This window comes from Camelus ferus, chromosome 10 (genome assembly GCF_009834535.1).
Source record: "Camelus ferus isolate YT-003-E chromosome 10, BCGSAC_Cfer_1.0, whole genome shotgun sequence".
Taxonomy (NCBI): domain Eukaryota; kingdom Metazoa; phylum Chordata; class Mammalia; order Artiodactyla; family Camelidae; genus Camelus; species Camelus ferus.
Window position 1 is genome coordinate 46,317,320 of NC_045705.1, and position 17,897 is coordinate 46,335,216.

Sequence of the window (17,897 nt, forward strand, 5' to 3'; positions counted from 1 at the left end):
AACCCTTTAATTGTCCATGTGGGGAAACTGAGGCCCTGAAGGGAAGTAACCCTACTGGATTTCCCATGCCCTGTGCTCGTCCTTGTGGAGCTCGGTGACTGTAAAGACGGGAATTATCACCCATTTGGAGAGCAGGGGCATTAGTGGCCTGAGCCTTACAGTAAGTCTATGAGTTGGACCCGGCAGGGATTTCTCTCAAATCACTGAGGGAGAAACTGAAGCCTTGAGAGAGGCCATGACCTCCCCAGAGCTGGTGCACAGCTGGTAAGTGGTAGAGCCAGTTGCCTGACTCCCAGTCCAGTGCTCTTTTGCTGTCCCTGCCCTAGCATCAAGGGGAGACACTGAGGCAGAATGGTGGTGCCTGACTGGCATATGCACTCCCTTATTATGGTGCTATGCTCACGACATAGTCCCTGACCAGCTGTGTGACCTTGATTCATCCTCTGGCCTTAGTCTCCCCATCTGGACCATGATGGCATTGATAAGACCCACACAACCATACACTTGGCGGTTCCATGATTTCTTCCTGGAGTTCACCTTTTTGCAGCAGATATGGCCACAGGGTTTCCCCAGGCAGCAGGAGCCAGGGGCTACCTGGGAGGCTGGGCCTTGCTGTGAATGAGTCCTCAGTGACTCTGATCTAGCTGTGGGTCTCTCTGGGCAGCAGAAGGACACACAAAGTTCTCAGGGTGCCCGGGCCATCTGGCAGGCCCTCTGCCATGCCTTCGGGAGGCGCCTGATCCTCAGCAGCACCTTCCGCATCTTGGCTGACCTGCTGGGCTTCGCTGGGCCACTGTGCATCTTTGGAATCGTGGACCACCTGGGGAAGGAGAATCGTGTCTTCCAGCCCAAGGTAGGCCACCCCGGGGTAGAGCAGGGCACCCTTTGCAAGGTTTTCACTCATGGATGACAGTGGGCAAGAAAGTGATGAGTGTGAGCTGTGGCTGTACCGAGGAGGCGGGGTGGTCCTTACCATGCACAAAGCAGTATCCCCCTCCAGGAGATACTCTGCATCTGGTCAACAGAGATGCTAGAAGGTGAGCCTGTGCCCCTAGAGGAAGCATGGTGCCCTGCTCTTTTCCCCACACCATAATACCTCTCTCGGTTATTTAGCCACTCAGAAAGTTGCAGGAAGTGCATTTGTTTATCCAGTGTCTAGAGCTTCTATGATTTGTTAACTTTCAGTTCATGTCATCTTAACAGACTCTAAATAACTTCTCAGGGGTCTATCATCTTCAGTGTTGTATATCCATAGCACTCGAGGTTCTGCAGGGCCATCTTGGGGGTTGCTGTTGTGGGGAGGAGAGTGGGAAACCTCCATGTGTAGGGCTTTTTCTCCCCCTATTCCAAATGTTATTAAAAACTGCTCTAGTTTCTTAATATTTTAGATTTTCCCATTAAAATTTCTTTTTAAAGGAAAGCACTATGTCTCAAAAATATTTGAAACCCATTAGACTAGATGATATCCAATGGCTTTCCAGCTCTAAAGGTGCTACAAACTGAAATCTGTCGGGCAAAAGAGACAGAAAATCTTTCCGCGGGTTTATTTTCCTTCCTTGGGGGCAAAAGCATCCTCGCTGGGGGAGAGGGGGGAGTAGAGTACTTAATTCTTTCATCTGTTTCTTTGCTGCTTAGGTTTAGATGGTCACAAAACAGAAGACTTTTCACCTCTGATAAGACTCAGTCTTATTTTCCCAGCAAGAACGTTGTTACAACCTTTTAACCACAAACAGACAGCCCCAAAATGATGCAGGGAATTACTAATTAGGGATCTGATTACTAATTTTCGACTCTCCCTTGTGTAGTGTTATTCATCTCATGGGCTCCAAAATTGCAGATAGCATTTAAATCCTCAGGAGGTTCATTTGAATTTTTTCTGGAGACATAATTAATCAGCTGAGCACTTTTGGTCAGGAATATGAGACACTCCAAGTCTGTTTGTCTGATTTACTCAGCAAACATTTATTGAACCCTACCATGTGCCAGACCTGGGTTTGGCTGCGGGAATACAAAGGCATTGGTTATGATGAGGGCATTTAACAGTATAACAACCACTTACTGACTGCTTAATACATGCCTGGCTGTGTGCAGAAGTTATCCATGTGCTAATCTCATTTAATCCCTAAAACAACCCTCTAGGGTAAGTTTTTTTTTTTCTGTAACAGCTTTATTGAGATATAATTCATGTACCATCAACTTATGAGGTAGGTATTTTTATTCCCATTTAACAGATGAGGAACTGAGGCTCAGAGAGGTTAAGTAACTTTCCCTAGAGTCTCTCAGCTAGTTAGTGACAGAATCAGGATTTGAATCAAAGTCTCTTTTACTCCATAGTCTGAACACTTGCAATCATGATGCTATATTGATGATGATGATGATGATGATGATGATGATGATGATGATGATGATGATTATCAGCCAACACTTCTGGCTCCAAGGATTGTGAAACCCAATGGAGAAGAGAGAAATCTAAACAAAATATTTTTATGTCATGTGTTAAATGCTACAACTAGGAGGTAGATACAAGGAACTGTGGGAGGAGGGAGTGACTAACTCAGCCAGTGATCATGACACCTTCATAGAGGATGAGATATTTGAATGGGGCCTTGACAGATGAATAGGAGTTGGCCAGGCTAAGATAGGTAGATTTCTTATTTAATCAAGAATGTGAGACCTCTTTTTGCTTATTTAGACTTCCGTGGCTTTTGGGGCCTTCTCTGTCTTTTGAACCTCTGACTTTTACTTGGCCCCAAAAGAGGGAGAAAGAGACTGTTTCTCCTGTCTAAGGAGTGTCACATTTAGTTTCAGTCTGACCATAGGCAACCCCCAAATACTCCATATTGATAAACCTACAGCAGCATGGAGCCAGTTGTTAATATTAGGGGGAAGTGACCCTAGTCAGAGCCCTCATCAGCTTGTCCACATCGTCTTTTTCTTCCTGTGTTTCCCAAAACTCTTATGCGAAGTCTCCTAAGAGTTCTGAGGCCAGATGTGTCAGAGATAGTGAGAACAACACTTAGAATATTAGTTCATCTGAATGTTAGTTTTGCCTTCGCTTTTCTCTTTGTATACAAACCCTGGGGTTTGCGGCCCTCTCATTGGAATACTCTTGTCTCAGTTACTTGTCAGCACATAAATCCCCAGGACAGATGGCCCTGCCTCAGTGGCAGCAGGCCCTATCAGATTTAATATTTGTTCCCTGCAGCCCAAATACAATCAGCAAATTACAGACATAGAAACGAGAGTTGAAAGTAAATACAGTCTCCAATGTCAGCAACAAAGAGTCCTCAATCGTGTGGTTGCCTGGGATATGGTTTAATTTTCATTTGGGTTTCAGGGCTCAGAAAATGAGGGAACAGGGTCATTTATTGAAGTTATTTGGTTCACCCCCTCCCTCCTCCCTGCCTCTTGGCAGCTCTAACCCAGAGAGACAAGTGCTATTCTGGGCTTTATGAACCTATTCTGGGCTTTATGAACCTACAAAGAAGGAGGCTCTCTGCTACATGTTGCAGTGCTTAACAACCTGCTCAGTGAGAAAGCCCTTCTTTCCGTCCAGCCTGAATCCATCCTGCTGCTGTCAGCACAGCCGGGCACCCGTTCTTCACTTTATTATCAGTAGCCACCCTGTCCTCTCTTCCCTCTGCAGGATACTCGCAGTTGGCAAGAATCATACTGCCCTTGGTATCCTCAAGGACAAGCATTTCTTATTTCTCCTTTAATTACTGGAAGTGTCACATGGCCTGCTAGATCTTTGACACTTGTGTCCCCCCGCCACTCCCCAGGGAAAGCTGGGACCCGGTCTGGGCATGACCCCTGATAGATTTCTTTCCAGCCCCCTCTCCCGCCCAACCCCCATCCACAATCTGTCACCTGCTGTGGATGCCACTGATCTCACTGGAGGGCAAGGGAATTGGATTCATAAAGAACTGCTGGCATCTGAAACTTGCCAGCACTGCTCTAGGCTATCAGCTGAGCAGAGAAAGAAATAACAGGCTGGGTTTGCTCTCAGGGCCAAAGCTTCCAACAGCCTCTAAACCTCAGTGGAAATTGTGTGTAGGTTAATGAGAGTTTGTTTCTGAATGAGTTCTCCTGGGACCTGCTTATGATTCTACATGTGTGTCTTTCTGTTTGTCCCTGGGTCTCTTGGTATGTCTCATTCCATGTGTGTCTGTGTTCCCACTTGGATACCCATATTTGTGACTATCACTATGGCTATTTTATGAACTTATAGGCATTTCTGTGACTTTGTGTCACTAGCGTGTGTTTTGGTCTCTTTACAACAATGCCCATGTGGCTGCTCTAGCCTCACTAACCCCTTCTCAGATGCCAAGATGCACCTCCAGTATCACCTCCTCCAGGAAGCCTTCTTCTGGTTGAATTAGATGCTCCTTTTCTGTGCTTCCATTATTTCCTATACTTGCACCATGAAAGCACCCCTTGTCTTTTTCCTCAACTTGACCCTGAGCCCGTAAGACAGGAACTGCATTGTCTAACCTCTCTGTGCCCAGATCCATGTTTGACACCCAGGAGGTCCAGGAGAAATCATTCTTCAACAAGTAATGCAGGCATTACTGTATATTGAATGCTTACACTTACTAAATTTTTTGTTTACCTACGTTATTACATTGAATTCTTACAACTTTTGGAAGTAGAAAACCCTTAGTGGCCTCATTTTACAAGTAAGGAAACTGAAGCTCAGAGAGGTTGAGGAACTTACCTAATGACACAGTGGCTAACATAATGAGTCAGAATTCAAACTCAGATGTGGCTAATCTCAAAGTCTAGGCTCTAAACCACCATGTCAAAAGGTTGTGAATGGATGGGTGGGTGCCTTGGTCTGTGGGTGGTCAAAAACAGTTCTCAGTGTTTACACCCAGGGCCTCCTAGGGCTGTGAGACCTGAGGGCAATTCACCTTTTGGCCCATGCCAAAATTGGAAGCAGGAGCCTAAGTGACCCCCTCTCCTTAAACTCCAGAGAACAAAGGAAGGGGGCCTTTCCAGTTATACCTTTGGCCAGGCAGGGGCAACTGGGGTTCAGAACGGTAGAATCAAGAGTCCTGGGTTCTAGTCCTACCTCTGCAACAAACTCCCTGCTATAAAAAGTAGATGGAGGATGAAGATCATATGCATAAATTAATTTAAAATATGTTTATTGAGTGCTCCTGGGGAAACCCTTGGAAACAAACATCATTTCTTCCCTGAGAGCTTGTGAAAATGTGAGACTAGGGGCATCTGATCTTCCAAAGCATTTACCTCCCACCAAATGTCAAGCTGTGTCTTTGGCCTTTTCTCTCCAGCCTCCAAGGTGCTGGGCAGTGCCAGTGCCCTCACAGCCATTTGAAGCTTCCCAGGGCAGCATCCCTGGCCTCTTCGGCTAGTCTAGTACCCACTTCTTGGGTACTTGGCTATTCTGGCCTCCATCCTTTTATGCTGTCTCTTTGAAGAGAGATCAAATAATGACCCAATGACTTACACCTGTAAGGACATTGTCATTTTAACAGGTCCCCAAATTCTTGATCCAAAGAAATATAACTTCCAACCCTTCGAGCATGTGTGTTGTTAGGGGAAGGGGTCAAGGTTTTCCCTTTAAAGCTGCAAAAAGAGAATTTGTTGCTTGGTTTAAAATGTACAAATATTAATGAGTGCACTTAACAGATACCATAGCCTAAGCAATGAGATTGGTGGATTTTTCTAGCCCTCATTCTCCAGCCTACGTGCTTTCTGACCATTACGACACAGTGAATGCATGTCATTCCACGCTGCGGGAGAGCTTTCATGATGATTGGTGTTCTTGGGTGCACAGTGTTCCCATGAGTATCATAATATATACTTAATCATTCCCTAGGGTTGCATTTACATGGATTTTTGCACTCTCCCCCTGCTATCATCCAGAGACAGTACATCTTTGCATATATAGCTATTTCCTTATGTTAAATTATTTCCTTTGGGATAAATCCCCACTATGTGCTTTATGGCTTTAAAATAATGGACTCCATTCTCCAGAGCTGGATCGCTACAGAGGCTGGTAGAACAGAAGAATTCAAAGGCATGTTAAACAGGACCAGGTTTTTCCCAAGCCTGGAAACCTTCATTTTTGACCCAGAACCAGCCAAGCGGGCATGTTTCTGTCTCCTACAAGTCACAAGTTTGTAGCTGACAATAGGAGACTCAAGGTCAAAAGGCTGGATAAAGATTACATAGTGGATCTAGGGTAGTTTTTGGCATCACACAGATTCGTGTTCACATGTTCTCCTTTCCCAGCATGTGACCTTGGGCGAGCCACTTAACCTTGCTGAACTCTTTTTCTTCATGTATAAAATTGGGCTAGTAATGGTACTCCTCTCATTAAGGTATCGTGAGCATTACCCTGATAAATGTTGTGTCCTGCTCCTTGCTTCCCTGTCAGGTCAGGTCTCAAGCCCCGCAGCCTAATTTTAAGGTCTATTTTGTTGCTTCCAGTCCATCCCCACCCTCTCCCTTCTCCCTTCTCCCTTCTCCCACTGCCTTTCCCTGTGGTACTTTAACAAATGAGACAGACTCAGGGGCTTCAGTTGTTGGTAGGGCCTTCCTCTAAGAGGCCTCACTTCTGCCTATGGCTTCTTCCTAGTGTCCCCCAAAGGGAGAGACCCTTGTCCCACAGAGCAGGGGAGATACAGTTGTAAGCAGGACCAGCTCTGTGGAGCTGTGAGGGCTGGTTAAAAGGCCCTGTTGAACTGAGAGGCAAGATCTTTTCTACCATCAGGAAGCCCTGTATCTGGGTTGCAGGAATTTCTGACTCTAGAAAAAGAACTTCATTTAGAATCCTGTTCCTTTTGGCTTGATCCTGGCCACAGTCATCCCTCAGGCTCTTTCTCATCACTTTGTTCCCACCACCCCTTTACCCTGCAGCAGCAGCTCCCACACCCTTCCAAACCACTTGCAAAGTTCCAGGCAGAGCCTCAGAAAAGGGGGAGCTATGGAAACATTGATGTGTCTCTGCTGGGGAGTGATGGACTTAATCAAGATCAAAGTTTTCCTGGGAGCTGTTGATGCTGAATTTAGAAACACATGCCGTTGTTCTCTGGTATCTTTAGCAACGAAGTCAAAATGGTTGTTTTTTTTCCCCACTGTTTATCATCTGAGATCTTTCTGGAGGTGCAGGGGGGAAAAAGCCTTAAATTTGAAAGGAGATCCCAGGAGCCCACAAGGCTGGGGTGTTTGGGCCTGAAATAGTCTGTAACAGGCGATGAGTTCCCATCTCTCGCCTGGGAGCACTACTGCCATGTTTTCCACTGGTCTTTCCTCCCCAGAAACTGTCTACAGGACAGGCTGTTGGTGACTGGGGGACAAAACCTCAGTTGGATCTGTTTTTGTAGCAGACAACACACATCAGGAGATTTGTTTTAGCAGTTCTAGTTTTGGCTGTTCTGTGAGTCACTCTAGTTTATTCTCGTCCCATTCAGAGTGAGCTCCCTGGGGCCTGGTGGCCACCAAGCTGAGAGTCATATCTACAGGCATGAGGTTGGAACTGGGCTACATTCTGTTCCCCTAGGTGGGATGATGGAGAGGGTATAGGCAACCCTCCCTGTAGTTAAAAGAATGTTCAGTCTGATTTTTCACCCATAAACAGTTGCACAAGGTTTTGCAAGCATAGAAGGTCCTATAATAGTGGCCACTGTGGCCCAGTAACAGGTACCAATGGCTGTCATTTTGCTGGCAATGACAGTCACCTCTGCATTTCTCTTTCCAACAGACACAGTTTCTCGGAGTTTACTTTGTCTCATCTCAAGAATTCCTTGCTAATGCCTACGTCTTAGCCGTGCTTCTGTTCCTTGCCCTCCTACTGCAAAGGACATTTCTGCAAGCATCCTACTATGTCGCCATTGAAACTGGAATTAACTTGAGAGGAGCAATACAGGTACTTGAACGATTCGTTTTTCACTTCATAATAAGAACCGCACTATTTGTCCTCATGAACATGTTGTCAGGGCTGATAAGGCAGCCACACAATCATCAGAGACCTCGGCTCCTCCTGTCGTGGTGCTCTGCCAGCCTTCTCACATGACTTTTGTCTCATGGTTTAATAGGACTATTGAAATCGCCACTATCATATATACATTTAAACCAGCAAGAAGAAAGATGGGACAATAGGAGGGAATGCTGCCTTATTTTAAAATCATAATGTAGAAGTTGCACAGATCCTCACATCCCATTGGTGAGAAATTGGCCACATGGCTATACCTAGAGAGGCTAGAAAGTGTGGTCTTTATTCTTGACAGCCATATATGCCTTGCTAGAAATTCTTCTTATGAAAAGAAGAGAATGGGTATTGGGGGACAAATAGCAGATTCTGCCATACCCAGCAATTCTCATGAAGTCACTAGAACACTAGGAAGTTGTGACTAAATTCCAAAGCCACTCATTCTTCAGAAATGTTCCTCAGAATCATTAACTTTGATTGGTCCTCTGGGAGCCGGGATCAGAGACATTGCAGAAAAAGGACTGAGAGGAGAAGGGTATAGCCTGGGCTGGGGACAGTATCAGGGTCCAAACTTTGGTTATCCTGGTATAGTCTACGTGAACGGCGCCCCCTGGAGTTGACATGACATAACAACACTGCCCATCCCCAGTGGTTTTTTCATTGAGAAAGCAGAGCCATTTCCTCAGGAATATCATCACGTAAGAATACGGGAAAGATCCCAGGAAAATCCAAGACCCTCTAGGACTCATAAGGGAAGAGCTCTCCTAGCTCAGAGCTAGGAGAACCAAGCTATTGCTTGTTCCAAAAACCTCTCTAAAAACCCCAGCCACTGCCCAGACCCTTCCAGTGACAGGCAGGCATGGGCCACCACAAACAACAGTAGTAGTTTTGTAGTCTGATTTTGTAGTCGAACAGTTTTGTAATTAAATCCACTTTCTACTTCTATGTCACAAATCGCACACTGGCCCAATATTTTCCAATTACAGAGCCAAAAATGGTGTTGTTGTTGTTGTTGTTGTTGTTGTTGTTGTTGTTATTGTTGTTGTTTTTAATGTATTAGGATGTAATTGTTTTTTATTAAACTGTCTGAATCTTTTGCACAAATAACAGAGAGTAATTCATATGTCCTAAAAAGAAAATGCTGACTTTAATTATGGGAACAAATTGGGGGAAAATTTCTTCCTTTCAGAGATGTACAGAGATTTATAGATAAAGGTTTATGTTTTCATGTGTTTGCGAACAACTACAGTTCTTGCATGAAAAGTTATTAAGAGAAATTCCTGTATTATATATAATTTTGATGTATACCAGATATCAGTTGGTTGTGTAATTCTGTGTATCCAGGTCTTTACTTAATCATGCTTTATTTGATAGCTTATGTTCCTACCTCACTGAAACTGGATTTATTATTATTCTTTGAAGACTGATTTCACATAACTTAGGATGTGCATAGATCTGTCAAAAAATATCATTGCCATTACTTTAAACCTTACCCAATATGTATCTAAACTCATAAAAAGACATAAGATAGGTTCATGCTTTAAGCAGATCTGACCCACAAAAAAAGCCTGGGTTTACACAAAAGATGGATTAAGGGCTGGAAATCTGCCTTACAACAGAATGCACAATAGAATTTCCTTTAAGAGCAGGCATCCCTAGGACATTCAAGACAGGAATGCACTTTTCCTTGTTTAAGGGCACATAGCCTGAAAATTGCCAACTTTCTGGGAGGCACGATCACTCTGCATATAGAGCTTTTAGGTTCAGAGCTCATGGGGAGTCATTACCATGGCCACTCTCCATCTGCCCTGGGGAGACAGAACAAGGTCCTGGGGGCAGGGACACTCAGGCAGTGCTGGGGCTGATTGACACAAACATTGTTTCTTACAAGAAGGAAGAAGACCTTCCCATGCTGAACTCTTGCTCTGTTTCAAGGCTCAGTTAAGACAGGACTTGGCCCCAGAGCATACCCCTTCCCTGGTTGGAGACAGCCACATTAAAACAGACGGCTGCTGCACTTCATCATTTTTATGGCTCTAAAGTGTGTTCTCCACTGGCTTCTGGTAAATCAAGAGTACAGCTGGACATGAGGATCGCTTTTAAGGCTTAAGAACTAATTAAGTCCTGTCTCCAAGGGAAAGGTCTTGCTTGCTGGGGAAGTAGCTTGCCATACTGGCGTGGATTCCTTATGTGAATGCTGCCTCTCTGACTTGCTTGAACTGTAATCAAAGCCCTTTACCTCTCTGAGCCTTAGTTACCCTACTTGTAAAACTGAAACAACTATGCAGTGCCCCTTTCCAGAGCTGCTTTTGGGCTCCGTGGAAGAATGCCTGAGAAGCCCCTGGCACCTTATAGACACAGGGCATCTGGGGTGGTGATTAGGATGTTGATGATGACAAATGTGAAATATTCTGCTCTCATTTCCAGACCAAGATTTACAATAAAATTATGCATCTGTCCACCTCTAACCTATCCATGGGGGAAATGACTGCTGGGCAGATCTGTAACCTTGTGGCCATCGACACCAACCAGCTCATGTGGTTTTTCTTCTTGTGCCCAAACCTCTGGGCTATGCCAGTACAGGTAAGGGATGTGTGCTTTGTTGGGGGGACACAAAACCAGAATCTGCTGGTACATGCCCAGTGATGAGGAGCTCACCATCTTCCACTTCAGGTTTGCCTGTACCTTCCACCCCCTTGGGGTCTCCATGGAGTGTACCCCTGGTTCCTATACTGTCTCACACTCTGCAAGTGGTCTAGCCATCTCTCTCTTGAAGATGAGAGAAGACAATGTCATTAAGACTTTAAAAATGCAGCCAATCTTTTAAAAAAAACTATATAATAGTCATGCATGGACCACTTCGGCAGACATTAAAAGTTATGTGATAGTAAAGCACTTAATTACATTGAAAAGTGTTCATGGTATAATTTTAAGTAAAATGAGTACAAAAAGGCCTTATGAGATTACAAGTGATTTTTATTTTCTTTATGCATTTCTAAATTCTCCAATGGGCATGTGTTATTTTTGGAAATCTAAAACATGGCATTTTCTAAAGCCAGACAACCTTTGGGACTAGCTCTGGAGGAGGTGCATTCTCCCCCAACAATAGAGATTCCTCAGCGTGGTTTACCTGACTCTTGGCCTTATCTGCTCCGTCTCCCATCCGGAGCTCTTCCACCACTCCTCCACCACGGAGTCTGTGATTCCTGTCCTGTGCCTTGAAATGAATCTTCACTCTGTGCTCAGGCCAGAAGCTGAAATCCCAGATCCATTCCCAGAGGGCCTGCAGGCTGCCAGGGGGCTGCCTGGCGTAGCAGAAAATGTCTGGATGTGGGTGAGACAGGCTGATTCAAATACTTGGCCTCTCTGAGCCTCGTTTCCTCAACTGTGAAAAGGGGACGATTCCTTCTCTCTGGAGTTGCTCTGATGATTCAATTAGATAATACAAGTAAAGCACCAAGCAGTATGCCTGGCATAGAGTAGTCACCAAGTAAACATCAGATCCATGTAACTTGCTCACTTTGTTGTGAGTAAGGACGTTACCAGCCCACAATCCACTGCTTCTTGGGATATAGAGTCCATTAACCTTAATCTAAAGTGATTTTTATTGGTCTTCCTTGCCTATAAAGTTTATATTTAAGAGACACTAAAGGAAAATAGGAGAGATTCGCATAGGGAGGCAGCTAGACAAGATTGGATGTAGGACAGGAAATCTGATGGTCCTTTTTACGGCAACAGCTGTATATGCCGTCCCCCATTTCCACTTACCCACACTCAGACCCCTGTGTCCCCTCCACTCTGCCAAGATGGACCAATGACTACAAAAGCTCTAGAAGGGCCTGGAGAGCTCATCTAATACAGTCCCGGCCTTTTATCCTTTCTCTTGTGTTCCCTTGAATTACCCATTTCAGAAGATTTTGCCCACCAAACCTGCTGCATTGTTATGGTTACTGTTACTAATAATGTTTGTTGTACAGACACCATTGCTAACAATACTAATACTGACTAATAGCTGATAACCCCTGCCCTGTGCCTGGCCTGCCCAGCCTCTTTCACTTGTGTAATTAACTCTCACAACATGGGGTTGGGAGTGCGAAGGAAATTTTTACATCCGCTGATTACTTACCTTTGCTTATTTATTGTGAAGTATCATTTTATTTTCTATTTTTAATTCCTCGAAAACTGTACCTTTGCGCTTAGAGCTTTGACCGGCCCTCAAGACCCTGTGTTACCACTGGAGTTGATACAATCCCTTCAACCTGGTCAGGATTCCGAATGCAATCCAGTTGGCCACACGGCACCCAAGGCTTTTGATAGTATTGAAATTAGCTCAGGAGCCCCATTCCTTGTCCCCAAGGACTTTCTTGCTGATTTGTAATCTTTTTTTGGTCATATGTATTTTTTTTTAAGTAACAGCTTTATTGAGATATAATTCACCTGTTTAAAGTGTGCAGTTTGGTGGGTTTTAACATGCTAATGCGAATTGTCACCATCACAATTTTTGAACACTTTGATTATGCCAGAAAGAAACACTCATCCCTGCCCTTGGTCCCAGGCAACCACTGATCCACATATACTTTTGAAAACCTAATGACACTGTCTTCTCCGAAAAACAAATGTGTATTCATGCATTTTTCCTACAATTTCAAGGCTTTATGGGCCCCCTGAGGCCAATGGACAACCATGTTAAGGAACTTGGCCATAGTGAGGACCTCATGCTTCCTCATGCCACGGGCCTCAGAGGTCCAGAGAGGGCAGGGCCCTTACCCTGGGTGACACAGCAAACTGGTGGTAGCACTATATCATGTATCTCCTTTCTGTGGGTCCCTAGTGACAGAGTTCCCATGAGGCTTGTTTATTTTTAAGAAGGAGGGTCAGCCACCTTGTCTCCAACTCTATGCCTGGCACTATTCTAGGTGCTGATCATGTATGTTCATTTAATCTTCACAACATTCCTGCTAACTAGGCAATTAAAATCACCATTTTAAAAATGGAGAAAAGGAGACTCAAGATTGCAAAGCCAGTAAATGCTGGGACTGTATGCAAATTGAGGGCTGCAGACTCCTGGGACTGTAACCACCCCAATTCACAAGAGGTTTGAACTGTGACTAGGAGATAAAATAGCCCTTTTATTCCCCACAGTCGCACTGCACACTCAGAATCCCTGATCTCTGGTGTGTTCTCCTGTGGGGTCTGTTCAAACCCTCATAGAAGGAAGATGGGACAGAAGGATCTGAGCAGCATGACAGGGGGTGGGTGGAGCATGAGGAGGAGCCCAGTGGCAGCAGCTGCACCCCCAGCTCCTGCCCCAGCAGCTGCCAGCACTTGAAGGTGGTGGGGGTGCAGAAGCCAAACCCCATTCGGGGCCCTAGTGGTGACTCTGGGAGAACTCTGAGAGCTTCCTAGTGTCTGGTCTACCCAAGCTGCTGAATGACACCCTGAATGCCTCCGAATGAGGACAGCAAATGAAAAGATTGGATGCCAGGGGTAATTTTCCAGAACAGTGATAGGTGTGGGGCCCAACAATAGTGGGAAGGTTCTTCATCTCCTGATGTGCTCCTCTGCCCATCCGTTCCGGCATTTAACATCAGTTAAACACTGGGAGGCAGGTAGTGAAGGGGTCATTTACCAGCCCCTAAGGACCTGCTAATGCAGGAGGCCTTCTGCAATTAATAGACATTACAGAGCCACCCACCCACCCCTCTGTCCTTGAGACAGTGCGGGAGCTTAGTGCCGGTGGGTGGGTGTAGGGCTCAGGGAGTCCAGGGATAACCCAGGCACAATTTTTTTTTGCCAATTAAATAAGACAGCACATCTGTTCCTCTAGAATGAGCCCTGAATTTAGAAGTATCTGCCTATGAAGGCAACCTAAGGAATTGTCATCTTGATGCTTTGGGGACTGGCAAGAGTAATTTACACTTCTCATAAATATTCAGAAGCAGGCAGTCATTTATATAGAGCTAGAAACAGAACAAATTCTCTTTTCAGAGAATACCTGCCAGATTCACTAAAAAAAAGATAAATAAATAAAGACACCAGGAGCGTAAGAATGAAAAGTGAACTCTCGGACCCAGAACTGGTTGTGTCTGGCATGGCTGCAGCTCTTTTGCCCCTTTGCACATGTACCGCTTTTTCCCAGTGAGAGTGATGCATCATCCGTGATAACCAGCAAACAGAACAAAAGGTGCTGCCATGCATTGTGCAGCCTCAGCTGGGAGACTTCCATCTGGAAAATAGACTTGGAGAGAGTTAATGCTTCAGCCAGCCTTGCAGATAAATGCAGTTACCAGCCCAGAAACTCTCTGCCCATCGTGCTCATCCCTCTTTCTGAAATTGCTTTGCCCCACCTCCTCCTCTGACCCCCAAGAAACTTCGGGAAGCTGGGCACCGAGGCATGTCCCACTATAGGGGAACTTTAGGAGCAGTGAGGGGATTTTGCAAGTACCTCCTGGTGGGGCAGCCCCCAGATCAAAGGTCACTCATCGCTATGACCCTCCCTCAGATCATCGTGGGTGTGATTCTCCTTTACTACATCCTTGGAATCAGTGCCTTAATTGGAGCAGCTGTCATAATTTTACTGGCCCCAGTCCAGTACTTCGTGGCCACCAAGCTCTCCCAGGCCCAGCGGAGCACACTGGTGAGTATCTGCAGGTGGGCACATGCCCCTTTTCCCCATCCTTCCCCCGTGTGTCTGCCTGATCCCTCTCCCCTCAGAGTAGTGGGTCCCCTCACTCTTCCTCCAGTTTCTGCCAAGCAGCCCCCAACACACATCTGCACTATGATTGACTTTAAGAAGTTCACTTCAGCTGCCCAGACTTTCATTTCTTTGTGAAATGGAAGTAATGGAGACGGCAGGCAGCATCCCTGTGGGGACAGAGGCGGGGCGTAGTCTATGAGATGGTGAAGGCATTGACTCCGCTCCTTCCTCTTGGGTGGGATGGGTCAAGGGAAACCCTTCTCTGACTCAGTGACTCCTGGCAGGAGTATTCCAACGAGAGGCTGAAGCAGACCAACGAGATGCTCCGCGGCATCAAGCTGCTCAAGCTGTACGCCTGGGAGAACATCTTCCGCACGCGGGTGGAGAAGACCCGCAAAAAGGAGATGACCAGCCTCAGGGCCTTTGCCGTCTACACCTCCATCTCCAGTGAGTCCCCCCACCAGCCAGCCCTGTGTGCTGCTGCCTACATGCCAGGACAGGTGTCAGGGCTGAGGGAGGAAAATGGGGCCGGAAGTGGGAGACTTTGGGATCAAGCCATCCAGGAGAGCCTCAAACCGTCTCTTGTAGCAGTACTCGCAGAAATCAGTGTTCCTCAGTCATTTATCCAGAAAATATGTACCAAGAGCCTGCTATGTGCAGGGCACTGGGCTGGCCTCAGGATACAGTGATGCTAAAGACGGGTGAGGTCTTTGATGTTGTATCCAGCTGGTATGTTATCGAGAGGCAGCAATAAGTGGATAAATAACAGGAGTTTCAAACTTTCCCAAGTGTGGGGACTCCTTTTCAGTAAGTCAGACTGAGTTGCCACTGTCCTAAGGAAGCTACAAGGAAGCTTCCATCTACCTGGGGCCATGAGAGAGAGAAGATTTTTCTTTGAAGAACAGAAGCCCAAGCATGAGTTCTCACAGGTGTAGGGACTGAATTTATGTTAGCTAAGTGGTTTGGGAATCTCAAGCCCAGAAAATAGAGGGAAAGAAAGACCCAAACTGGTAAAACTCCTATGGTTCCAGAAGACACGCATATTAAAACTACTTTCCAGCCACTCTCCCTTCTGAGATGTCCCGCACTCTGTCTATGGAGTGGGTGTCTACTTCTACCTTAAACTGAGCACCCAACCCCCACACCTTGTGGCCTTTCTTTTGCTTCCTGAAACAGCCTACACTCTGCCTAGGGAGTATCTCTCTAAATAAATCTACCTTTACTCAAAAAAAAAAAAAAAAAAAAAAAGAAAAGGAAAGAAAAGGAAAACAACCATTTTCCAGAGAACATAGGACTCCAGTGGCAAACATGCCTGTTAAACAATGAACTAATAATAAAGAAATAAAAATCCACCAGAAGAAAATACACCACCAGAATAAGAGTCAGCAAATGCAACAAATGGGAGAATTTGTTACCTGGAGATGACAGAATAGTCTGAAAGAGGTAATAAAATAAGTGTGTGAAAATAAAGAGCTAAAGGAAGGCACAAGGCAAAAACAGCAAAAAGAAAGCCAAAAGAACTTCTAGAAATTAGAAATTTAGTTATTGAGATTAATTCAGATGGTCCCCTGGTCAGAGCGGACATACGGAGGTCTTTGAGGTCAGGTGATGGATGGAGTCCTGGCCCAGGTTTATCTCACAGTTGGTCTAGTGGCTCTGTGGACCCATCCCTTTGTGGCTACTACCTAAGTGCATAACTGGGATGTAGATATTTAGCAGCTCGAAGACCTCATGCTGATTCCCTGACCTGTCCAGTTTAAGAGCCATTTTGGTAGGAAGGGCCAAGAGGAAGCCCCCAGAGATTAAAAGCAAAAAAGGGACAAAAAGCAGCTCCGTGTACAGGTTAAATGAATTAACATAGCTGAAGAGAGAATTCGTGAATGAAAAGATAGATCTGTGGAAATCGGTGGAACAGAATGTGGTAAAGAGTGGTAAATGGAAAATATTTTTGCAAGTTGGGAAAACTGTTTTACAGATGAGAAATTGAGGCCCAGAGGTGGGCGTCTTCCTGGGGTCACCTCTGAGGTTAATGGCACGGCTCAGACTAGATCCTCTGGAATCTCTTAACTCCCAGCCTCACGCTATTTTCCACACAGAGCTGGGAACCTATGTGGGGTAAAGAAAACTTAGGACCCAATGGGGCACCAGTTTCAGGCTGTTGTCTCTGAATAGAAGAGAAACAACCTAGCATGGGCTCTGAATGGGTGGGAAATAGGGAAGGAAATTAGGAGAGAGAGACATGACTAACCCACTCCCCCAGCTGAAGCTGTTTCTTTGGGTGTGCCAGGAAGAGACCTGTGGGGGTGGCAGTGGTGGGGCAGCAGTGGAGGGTGCACCAGAGGTGTCTCCCAGACAGGCACGTGGAGAACAAGATGGACACTCAGGTCATCTGTGTGTTCCTGGTATTCACCCTGCCTAGAGAGAGGGTCTGCTGGGGCCAGGTGGCCAGCATCCAACCTGAAGGTTTTCACAAGGCAGAGCTTGCACTGAGCACCTCCCAGTGTCCTGGTCCAGGTAGCAGTGACCAGACCATCCACCATCATGGCACCAGCCATGGCATCTTTCTGCAGAAAGTCCTGCTAGGAGCTGATTTTTTCAGAATGGAGTGATGAGCATAGCAGGCTTCCTGGATTCCTCACCAGGACACTCCAGGTTCCTCATCCCTGACCCTGTGGCCTCCGAGTACTGCCAGGCTGAGCACTCAATAGGACAGGAGAAATGGGGACAAAGCCTCTGGGGAGCTCAGAGAAACCAGTGTCCATAGCCCCAGGCCCTCTTCAGCCTCTCTATCAGCTCTGCCTGCTTCTGGGCCTGGCTGTGGTGACAGTAACCCCACACTGTGTACAGCCCGTGAGTTATAGGCTCCTGGCTTTCAGACATCCCATCAGGGGAACAGCTGCTGAGGTGGGGGAGGGCCTCCCCCGACCCCAGCAACAATATGGCAGGGTGGCAAAGGGCAGGCTCACTGTTGCTACAATGGGAGAGAGGGAAGGGAAGCAGCAAGGAAGTTGGAGGCACTGGGTCCCAAGATTCCTGGCAGCAAAGTGGGAGCAGCCTCGGGTCATGTAGATGGGGCAGGTGGCAGCTACTTTGCTTCTAGGAGATGTAAGCTCGCTTCCTGCATTCCGAACTGCAACCAACTGGGACATGGTTTCCTGTGTAAACAACAGCATGAGATGCCTGGGTTCCCCGGCTGGCCCACAAAGCCTATCGAGCAGGTGCTCTTTGATCTGTGGGGCC

At 46.2% G+C, this 17,897-nt stretch overlaps 1 protein-coding gene across 5 annotated transcripts in view; it reads left to right on the forward strand.

Annotated features, from left to right (window-relative positions):
* ABCC8 (ATP binding cassette subfamily C member 8) overlaps window positions 1-17,897 on the forward strand; it is a 74,358-nt gene that overhangs the window by 14,197 nt on the left and 42,264 nt on the right. For 3 of the 5 annotated variants that reach the window (XM_032488920.1, XM_032488917.1, XM_032488918.1), the window contains exons 6-10: window positions 665-853; window positions 7,733-7,897; window positions 10,388-10,543; window positions 14,463-14,597; window positions 14,942-15,104. In XM_032488920.1, coding sequence (XP_032344811.1) covers window positions 665-853; window positions 7,733-7,897; window positions 10,388-10,543; window positions 14,463-14,597; window positions 14,942-15,104 — 808 coding nt within the window. The remainder of the gene's footprint in view (window positions 1-664; window positions 854-7,732; window positions 7,898-10,387; window positions 10,544-14,462; window positions 14,598-14,941; window positions 15,105-17,897) is intronic. The other 2 variants (XM_014568079.2, XM_014568080.2) reach the window with 1 other exon arrangement.